The sequence below is a fragment of the Rhagoletis pomonella genome, unplaced genomic scaffold (genome assembly GCF_013731165.1).
Source record: "Rhagoletis pomonella isolate Grant_MI unplaced genomic scaffold, Rhpom_1.0 Rhpom_scaffold_00009, whole genome shotgun sequence".
In the NCBI taxonomy this organism is placed as follows: Eukaryota; Metazoa; Arthropoda; class Insecta; order Diptera; family Tephritidae; genus Rhagoletis; species Rhagoletis pomonella.
This window is the reverse complement of record NW_023458563.1, coordinates 30,643,370-30,654,299: the sequence shown is the minus strand read 5'-3', so window position 1 is coordinate 30,654,299 and position 10,930 is coordinate 30,643,370. Positions and strand designations below refer to the sequence as shown.

General features: G+C 37.4%; 2 protein-coding genes across 3 annotated transcripts in view; both read left to right on the top strand.

Annotated features, from left to right (window-relative positions):
* LOC118745713 overlaps nucleotides 1-10,930 on the top strand; it is a 337,897-nt gene that overhangs the window by 76,297 nt on the left and 250,670 nt on the right. The gene's annotated exons all lie outside the window — the stretch shown is intronic.
* On the top strand, nucleotides 1,587-2,234 carry LOC118745486 (secreted RxLR effector protein 161-like). The gene has a single exon (XM_036478934.1). The coding sequence runs from the start codon at nucleotides 1,587-1,589 to the stop codon at nucleotides 2,232-2,234; it is 648 nt and encodes a 215-aa protein (XP_036334827.1).

Below are 10,930 nucleotides of genomic sequence, written 5' to 3'. Positions count from 1 at the left end.
AACGATTCAGCTTAATTTATTCTTGGAATACATGTATAAATTCTTTTCAAAAATGCATTGAACAAAAAGATATAGGCACATGAAATACGAAAAGGTCCCTAGGGACCTTCTCACAAATCGAAGGGTTAACAAAGTTACCTCCGGGTAAGTGGGTGTTTAAAACCAAAGTTGACGCTTATGGCAAACTCATCCGTCGAAAAGCAAGATTAGTGGCCAGAGGGTTTTGTCAAAAAAAAAGGCGTAAACTACGAAGAAACGTTTGACGATGTAGTCCGATATACCTCTTTGCACTTATTGCATTGGTTTAACGCGCAGTGAGGTGGATTCGTGTGCATGGTTGCCGCACGCCAACATTTTTTTCTACCAAAATCTCTTAAGAAAAGTTACCAAAAGTTACCAAATCTTCACTACCAAAATTTTCACTTCTGCACTGAGAAAAAATATACTGAATAAAACATTCAGTAAGAATCTGTGCACTTATGTAATAAATTCAATATTTTTATAATTTGTCAATTTTTGATTATTTATCAAGAGCTCTCAGTTCTAGCACAGCAGTTCAAATCTATTTTCTAAATAAATTATCAAGATTGAAAATCCTATTGACAATTATAATATTTTTTTTTATTAGGAAATACTTTTCTATCAACTAATTACTGCATGTGCCGATATTCTCATTTTCGTTGTTCGTCTTTTCGACAGCGTAGGAGTATGATGTAATGTGGAACGATTTTCCGTCATCCCTTGCCAAATTTGGTTTGGAGACAAAACCGGTTTCCGCGTTGTGCCATCTTCAGTGTCATTTTTCGTTCGGAATGTGCCGATATTTGAACCTGCGACTCACGGAATAATAGCACCGGTCCACAAAAAAAGTTGCGGGTGCTTTTAACTGTCCTTTTGACGCGTATAAAATTTCGAGTAAATTGCGATAATTGCTAATTTTTTGCTATTTTTTTCGGTATGTACTGTACATGTTAAACGGACCTCAGATTCGGATCCAGTGGGTCGAAATACATTCGGTAGGTGGGTCTGGTAAAAAGCCCGCGACATTTTTTTTTGTGTGCCGGAAAATTACCAGATTGCCGAATTTTTATACCATTTGTACTGAACTACTGTCGCAAACAGTATTTCCAGTGTTAAAATGTGAGATCGCAAAAATTCGATGGTTGTTTTAGAAGTGCAACCCGTAGTGCTGCCACTGCAATTCAAATATTTCCAGTATTCGAATATGAGATGACTCTAATTTTATCGAAGTAATTTTGTAGAAGTGTCAGTAGTGCTGCTACTGAAACTCGAAGGGTTTTTATAATTACGCACATGAAAAACATAATTAATTTCTTTCTTGTAATAGATGTTTGGCTGCAAAAGTTACCAAAATGAAATAAAAGTTACCAAGTTACCAAACCGCTTAAAAGTTACCAATTTTGGTAGAAAGTTGCCAATTGTGCCAACCATGTTCGCGTGTTTATTATCGCAACTCTGGCAACGACCTGTTGTTTGTGGCCGTTTACGTCGACGACGTATTATTATTCGCAAGTAATACGGAAATCCTGAATGAACTGAAAGCACAGCTATCATCGAGATTTATAATGAAGGATATTGGCGAAGTTTCATCAGTTCTTGGCATACGTGTAACAAAAGATGAACTGAAAGGCATGATAGCAATCGATCAATCGCAATACATTGAGGGTATGCTGGAACGTTTTAGTATGGCTGACTGCAACCCAGTGGCGACACCAATAGACTTAAATCAAAATTTAAGCTCAAATATGTGTCCAACTAACGAAATCGAAAAACATGGAATGGCGAAAGTCCCATATATGCAAGCGATTGGGTGCTTATTGTTTGCTTCACAAATTACGCGCTCTCACATATGTTTCGCCGTGAATCTATTAAGCCGTTTTTCTACCAACCCTGGCAAAGCGCACTGGACTGCAATCAAGCGTGTAATGCGTTACTTAAAGGTTACAATGCTTTATGGTCTTGTTTTCAACAAAGAAGCGAGTGACATAACGGGCTTTTGCGACGCAGACTGGGGTAGCGACTTAGACGAAAAGCGTTCGACGACAGGCTACATATTTCAATTCCAAGGAAGTCCTATTTCTTGGTGTACCCGCCGGCAACGAACAGTTGCGCTCTCATCGATTGAAGCCGAATTCATGTCTTTGACTGCAGCAATTCAAGAAGCGACAGTGGCTACCGCGACTACAACACTAGCTGACACCAAGTGCAACTAAAACGTTCGAACTTTATTGCGACAATAAAAGTGCCATACAATTCGCATTAATAATTCCTACTCGGCTCGTACCAAACATGTAGACATAAAGAACAAATTCATTCGTCAAAGCCTAGAGAGCGGCACACTCAAGTTATCTTATGTACCAACCACCGACATGCTGGAAGATATTTTGACAAAAGGCGTTCCTAAAGCTTGGTTTGAAAAATATTAACTAACATCAGTTTTTTTTTGTAAAATTCACTTTTTATTCAATGATATTATAATTTAAGGCATTAATGCTTTTTCTATAAGAATGTTTTGAAATCTCATTTTGTGTGATCTACTTTATACTAAAGTGTTGTTCAGGAAGAGTGATGAAATTAAATATTGAACAACCTTTCTTTGAATACGCTTAAATACCACTCTGTATATCCAATCGTTTTTTTAATACTTCTACGTTCATCAAATGTCAGAAATATAATTTCACTTCCGTTTTGCATACCAAAAGGACTGGTCGTTTTTATTAATCACACTGTGTAAGAAACTAATAACATAATATTACTGCCCTGTCTTTCCAAAGTTTTCGGAAAAGTACTACTATCAAAGATATCTCCCTTTCTCCATGAACGCAATTTTATACCAGCACACTAATTTGGCTTCCGAGAAAAACATGGTACAATTGAAAAAGTTAATCGAATTACAAATGAAATCAGAACGGAATTTGAGCTCAGAGAGCACTGCTCTGCAATTTTTCTCGATGTGGCACAAGCATTCGACAAAGTGTGGCACGACGGTCTTATATATAAAATTAAATAATTGTTACCGCCGAACTTCCACAAAATACCAGGGTTCAGAAAAATTCGTTTTCAAATGATTCAAATTAATTCATTTCATTTGTATTTGCGATCGGTGAACGAATTTTATAACAACCATTTGTTTTCGTTGCCTGGCGACGATTGTTTTCTTTTTTTGTTTTCATTCGGAAGAATGTATTTTTTAATTTTGTTTGCGTTCTCATTAACTTCAAAGGTAATTATATTGTTTTCATTCGTTATATACGAATGAATATGAACTGACTCATTCGCTCTCTGCCGCAAACATTTGCCCGAATTTATCCCTATTTAATTAATTAATCCCAACGGCTTTTTACCCTCCATTCCCGCCCAACCGACACGAGGGGCGCATTCCGCATGACGTACGGAACCTTTTTTTTTTTTTTTGTTTTTAGTTTTTTCGTGCCGAGTAGCGGAAACAGGAGTTTGTTAAGTGTCGAGATCTAAAACTATTCAGCTACATAATCAAATTCATCAGCTGATTGGATATGCTAAAGATAGTATTTCAATTATTGAGAGTGGAAATAATAGTTTTCTTTATGGTAAAAATCGAGTCCGATACGTCAAACGTGCTGGAATGACAGTTAAAATCTTGACATAAACCACGGAATGATTCGTTTAGTTCAAAATTAGTTTTGCATGGCTTTAAAAATAGAGGTCGAAAGTGTCTTGACACTCGAGAAGGAACATTAAAATTTACCTCAGCCAGGAGGGCCGGGCTATTAATCAAGCCTGTCATTAATTTTACGATAAATATTATACCCAGCATTTCTCTACGACTTGCGAGTGTAGGCAAATTTATGAGCTTTAGACGACTTGGTTAAGGGGGGAGATTGTAATCTGAATCCCAGTTAAAATTACGCAATGCAAAAAGCAAGAATTGTTTTTGAATTGATTCAATCCTTTCTGAATGAACTTGGTAGCGGGGATTCCAAACAATAGATCCGTATTCTAGTATAGGTCTAACTAAACTGGTAAAAAAGAGCTTTTGTAACATAAGGATCTTTGAACTCTTTTGACCATCGCCTTACAAATGCAAAAACGCCTTTGGCTTTATTGACTGTAACATTAATATGATGGTTGAAATTGAGTTTGGAATCCATTGTGATACCAAGATCGACAAAATTGGATACCTGCTCCAGATTATAATTTGATATTGAATAAACAGCTGGTTGAACAGCCCTCCGAGAGAAACACATAACTTTACATTTTTGAAGGTTTAGTGGCATATAGTTTGTATTACACCAACTAACCACGTTGTTCAGATCCGCTTGTAACAAAGACCTTTCTTCGATAGAGGACAATGTTTTAAAAAGTTTCACATCATCGGCATACATTAAAATTTTTTAATGTTTTATTATAGAAGAAATATCATTAATGAATATCAGGAACAGAATCGGACCAAGGTGGCTTCCCTGAGGAACTCCTGAAGAAACTTTAATGATGTTGGAAGAACAATTATTAACAATAACTCTTTGTGTTCTATCAGAGAGGTAAGATGAGATCCATTGAAGAAGACTGGGCTGAAAGCCGATTAGGTCGAGTTTACGGATGAGTAACGAGTGACATACTTTGTCAAAAGCTTTACTGAAATCGCTGTAAATTACGTCGGTATGAGCATTTTCTCTAAAACCGTTTGAGACATGAGTTGTAAACTCCAATAAATTAGTCATAGTAGATTTTCCTTTAGAAAACCCGTGTTGAGATTGTGTAATTGAAGAAGATATAGAATATGTAAGCTGGTTAACAACAATTGCTTCGAATAATTTGGGGATAGCGGAGAGTTTCGCTATGCCTCGATAGTTTTCTATAGACGACCTGCTGCCGTTATTGTGAAGTGGTATTATGAAAGACTCCTTCCAGGCTGACGGAAAAACGCCATGTTTAAGTGACAAATTGAATAGAGTTGTTAAAGGCTCGCAGATGTTCTCAGCGCAGTTTTTAAGAAAACAGGTCGGATTATGATCAGGTCCAGGCCTAAATGACGCTTTTAAGGTTTTTAAAGAGTGTAAAACTTCATCGGAAGATATTACTGGAATATAAGCAGAGTTGATTGGACAAAGCTCGTACGGATAGTCTTCACTTATAGGGAAGTCTACAGAATAATTGGACCTAAAGAACCGAGCAAACATGTTGGCAATGAGTTGGCTGTCGCTAGATACAGTGTTGCGATAATGCATAGCGGACGGAAAACCATGTGACTTACGCTTTGAATTTACGAAACCATAAAATGATTTAGGATTGTTAATTAAATTCTTCTTAATTTTACATAAATATGAATTATAACAATTCTTATTTAATGCAAAGTAGCTATGCCGCAAAAGTGAGTACCTTAGGTAATCACTGTGTAAGCCCGTTCTTTTATACAGTTTAAAAGAGTGCGACTTTTTATTTTTCAATTTTTTAAGCTCTTTAGTGAACCATAATTGTATTGGTTCTTCAAGCGATGTATGTATGTAAATATAAGTTGAAGAAAATTTGTTTATTTTAATTCCCTTGTTTTCAAAGCCCAGTTATTATAAATACATATTTAGATATGTATAGGGTGAGTTACAAGTTGCATGCTACTTTGTATTTGTAAAATATTGTGTATACATTTCGCAGCAATACAAAACAACATGCAATTAGGAACTCACCCATAATTATGTACACTAGATAACAAATTTTCAAAAAAGTTCCAAGCTCTGGCATTTGACCATCATTTCATATTTAAAAATTTCCGCTGAACCCAAGTATTAAGTAAGATATTAAGATAGTAGAGCAGTTTCCGAGATATAGCCAATTTTCGGTAATTTTAAATTATATACAACTTTCATAATAACGTCTACGAAAATACACTTCTCCGTATGAAAGCAAAATACTATTTTGAAAATAGCTGAGCATAGATCAACAAAGGTTCCTTTTGATGTTTACTCGCATATTGCGAATGAATAGAAGAAGGAATGAATTTGAATCATTTGCGAACGAATTTTTTTTTTTTGTATTGAATATATCGTAGTTATATGACAAACATTTTTAATTTGTTCGTATTTTTATTTGCTCAAAATGGTTGCGCTTGTGCTCTCTAGCTGGAATGATAAAAAGAATTTTTTGTAATCGAGAATTTTAAAAAGCTTTCAATTCGAGCCAAATGTTTGCTGTAAAGAATTATTTTTGAATAGAAATAATATTTTAAATATTCTCCGTATCCTGCAAAATACTTGATTCATACATATCTAACAGAAAATTTGCTGTAAAAGTATCTAATTAAACTTCAGAAGACAAGTCGATAATGGCTGGCGTTCCTCAAGGTAGTGTACTCGGGCCTATGCTGCATATCATCTACACTCCAGATATTCCAACTAGCAAGGATATACTAACATCCACCTTCGCTGATGATGCCTTAGTAAGTCGTAATAAATGTCCCAATAGAGCTTCAAGAGTATTAGAGGAACATTTACTACACATAGAAGAATGGCGGGCAAATTGGCGCATAAAAGTCAACGAACAGAAGTGTAAACATACAACATTTTCACTCAGACCGCAACTATGCCCCTCAATCAAATTAAATAATGTCCATATTCCACAAGCCAATGAGGTGAGGGATACACTTAGATAGGAGACTAACTTGGCGCAAACACATATCAACCAAGATTACACAAATGAAGCTAAAGTCAGCTAGCGTGAACTTATAAGCACAGTAAATCAAAAATGAAACTAGATTATGAAGTACTTACAGTCATTAAGCCTATATAGATGTATAGTATTCCTCTGTGGGGTACGAACTGTGCAACCAACATTGACAGGATCCAAAGATTCCAATCTAAAACGCTAAGGGCCTTAACGGGAGCACCGTGGTATGTCTGCAATGAAAATATATATAGGGGCCTTGGTATACCGATGGTTTAATCTGTAATCGACAGCAGCAGAGACGAATATAAAATAAAATTGCGTAACCACCCAAATCCACTGGAAAGTGGCCTGCGCAACACAACAACCCAGTGGGAAAATGTAATGTATAGTAATCGAAATAATAATCAGTGAAACAACCCTCTTCACATTCGAAAATGCATCTTTTTTCCCAAGGCGATGTCCTAAGAAAAGTGGGGCATTCAATTACCTAGTATTGAGAAATGAATGTGTTTTCATATGAAATTTTTGGAACTTCTTGAATACATTAGAATGCTGATTACATAGTTAGAAGTAATATAATCGAGAACTCATGAGGAATACATTTTATTATTTATCACGCATGTAATGCATTACCTTTTCCGACTGGGAAGTATAACACGCCTGCGACGAAGAGATCTACCAGCCTTTTGTTGAGCGACGTTAAACCAGTGGGTCTGAACCCCAGGGTTTGAGCTATATTATTGTAAATTAGACGTAAGATTGTTAAACTTGTTAGGCTTAATACTTAAGACTTGAGAAACGGCAAACTTTAAAACAGTGCGAGTACCCAAAAATTATTTACAAAAGTGGTTCCCATATCTGTCCAATTTATGAAATCTAAAGCCCGCAAGTTACATAAAAATAACCAATAGAATCTTTTACCAGACAAGACATAAAGTTTTTCTTATTTGGCGCTATAACCGCCTACGCGTTTTTGGCCCAGTCCAAAACAGTACGCAAGTCGTTATCCACGTCCTTCCATCGCAGTGGGCCTTCCTCTTCCACAGACGTAACCCTTATTTGTAACAATAATGTCGATGTCGTCGACATACGCCAGCAATTGTACGCTCTTGTAAAGTTTTGTGCCTGAGCTGTTCAGTTCTGCGACTCTTATTATCTTCTCCAACATCAGATTAAAGAAATCACACGAAAGGGAGTCACCTTGTCTGAAACCTCGACTGGTATCAAACGGCTCGGAGAGGTCCTCCTCAATTCTGATCTGAAGCCACACTGGTAAGGCGCAGTCAGTTCGTTGACGGAGGGCTTCAGTCTTTCACACAACGCGCTCGATAAAATAGTTGGCACACATGGCGGGGTCGCCTTTCTTGTAGATTGGGCAGAGCGCACTTGAATTCCAGTCGCCGGACATGCACCTTATTAGCTCCTTGCCATCGTAATTCAATAGCTCGGCTGACAGACCGTCAGCTCTAGCAGCTTTGCTACTTTTCATCAGCATAATCGCTATTCGTACCTCTTCATAGTCAGGCGCTGGGATATCGACTCCATCGTCATCGACTGGGGGCTCGGGTGGTCTTCTCCACTTATTTTAGTGCTGCTGCCATTTAAAATGGTCGAAAAGTGTTCCCTCCATAATTTGAGTAAGTTTTGGGCATCGGTCACTAGGTCGCCATGGTTGTTCGTACAGGAGTCTTGAAACCTTCCGTAAGTCGCTCAACTCTCTGCTACAAATTTCGGGTGTTTTTTCCGTCGGCCAGCATTTCAAGCTCTTTGCACTCGCGTATTTCGACCTCTCTCTTCTTATTTCGGCAAATACGTCTAGCTTCTCTCTTCAGTCCCTATAACGGCTGTCGACTGCAGCCAGGCTTTTACCCTTCTTAAATGGAAGTGCTTTGAAGTTAGCAAGAATAACTTGATACAGAACCGGATGATCCACATATCCACTTTTTAAATGAATTTACTAACGATTTTGTTAGCATTGTGTGTATAATTTGTTATACAGTATGTACATAGGAAAAAAATTGAAAGTTAGGGGGCCCGAAAATATGGAGCTGGCATTTCCTGGTACTATTTTTGTATATATAGGCAAAAATTTGGAAGGTAGGGGGGGGGGGGCCTTGCTCGGGTCCCCCTGCCCCTACCTGGCTACGGGCTATATGTATATAATTCTTATGTACGTGTGTTTGTGAGTGAACTCCTCCTAAATTGCTGGAGCCAATTTAGCGAAATTTTGTGTGTGTGTTTGAGTGGATCTTTGGGTAGTTTGGCTTCACAGTTTGCCACCAAGTGGCTCCGGAGTCGAGTTATTACTAAAAATCGTATTTATGTGCCAATTGGCTCATATTCGAGACATGTATTGATAACGGTAAGGCAATACTATTGAAAACAAGTAATTTTTAGCAAAAAAAAAACCGACTTCAATTCTCATAAAAAAAATATATATATATATTTCATGATACAATGATCGGATCTAAACCAGATTAGTATGGGACCACCTCTCAGAGACTACTTTTCCTATGCAAAAACAATTAATGAAATAGGTTGATGTGGTCCAAAGTTATGCGGTAACATACATAAAAAAAATAAAAAATATTCCGACGAACTGATAACCTCCTACCTTTTTGGAATTTGTGATTTGCCAATATTACTTACTATGCGTTAAAGTTTCATTCGGAGACGCCAGGATTGAGTCAGGGGTCATTCTCAAATGATCTTTACGGTGGTATTTTGGATTTCTGTTAAATAGAGATGGGCAAACTCAGCACATTTGCGGGGTGCACTTCTGAGGGCTATAGGGGCTAGATCAGTGATTCCCAAAGTGGTCCAGGTGGACCCCCAGGGGTACACGGCAGACTCGAGGGGGTCTACGTTGGCGTGAAAAAAAACATGGGGGATCCACGAGATGTAAGTGGGAGTCCACGAAAATTTATAAAAATGGTATAAAACTGAGTGCGGCAGAGATTTGAGCACTTGTGTATTTTCAATGCTACAGGATAGTACGTCACTATTACCTTTGTTGAAGAGATTCTATAATGTTGAGTTCCCTGAGGCTGAATGCTGGTTTAATTCCAGTCTTTTACGAGGTTAATGGGGATAAGCTTCACTTTTCTCTTGGGAATATGCTTCGGTCTTCCTGGCTGAGGTAATTGAAATCCTCAAAGCCATGGATCATGTAGTAAATAGGAGGAGGGGAAGGAGTTTACGTGTCTGCACTGACAACCAAGCTGCACTTAACCCAGATATGCCCAGTCGTTGTACATTACCTTTTCAACGGGTTTTGCGATTATATTCATCTAAACTTATGATAAAGAGACGGGGTGTGGTAATGATTAAAAAAAAAAAAACTGGAAACATATATCTTAAAGCTGTCCTATATAAAGGACATTGGGCACATGACATATTATCAACTTTGTCTGACTTATTTGATGTGATCTGTGACAATACATTTGACATGTAATCCAATGTTAAATTTTTGGCGTCTTATTGTGGTTTTCTGATGACAAGCGCCACATCTGGGCCCAATTATATGCTGGAACTATGCGTAAACCTTCCTTTTTTTATTTTGGGCTAGTTAAGCTGTCGTAATACTTCTGAAAGGTAAGGGATCCATTGCTCCGCCATTGTGTTTATGAGTCTGCCAGGCATTTCGTACCGCCATTTCCACACAGTTAGTTATTAGGGGAAAACACTATTTCTTACTTCGCATAGCACTGTGGTAGACGCTAATATTTTGGTCTGAACGATCGATACCTCCCATGCTTTTATTACAATATTTTACGATACGAGTTTGCTTTGTTGAAACTTATGGGATTTACTCCGATTGCATCCGATTCTTGGACAATGGTATATCACTACGGGGATCCCATTGATCATCAAAACCGGTTTCCTAAAAGACTTCAACGCTCCTTTTCATCTGCGAAACCGGATAATTATTTATAGCGGCATAATTCTCGTCGACAGAAACCTCGTCGGTAATGTCTTCAGGCGCATTTATTTCTGCAAATAATTCTATGCTATCGAAATCTATATTATCATCCTCTAAAAGAGCCAAAGATTCATGCAGAGAAAATTCTATGTAGGAAATTTATAGTATATTATATGCCCAATGTCCTACATATAGGACACCACCATTTTTGCTAACACAAAAGTAATATAACAACATAAAAACAAATTCACCAATCATAAAACAATCAAAGAACATATCATATATACGGAAACAAAAAAAGTTAATATTTTTATTGAGCTTTGTACCACGATTGTTTATTAGGAAAAA

What these genes read in the sequence shown, in the direction of transcription:
- LOC118745486 (XM_036478934.1), top strand. Translation starts at nt 1,587, where the DNA reads ATGAAGGATATTGGCGAAGTTTCATCAGTTCTTGGCATACGTGTAACA.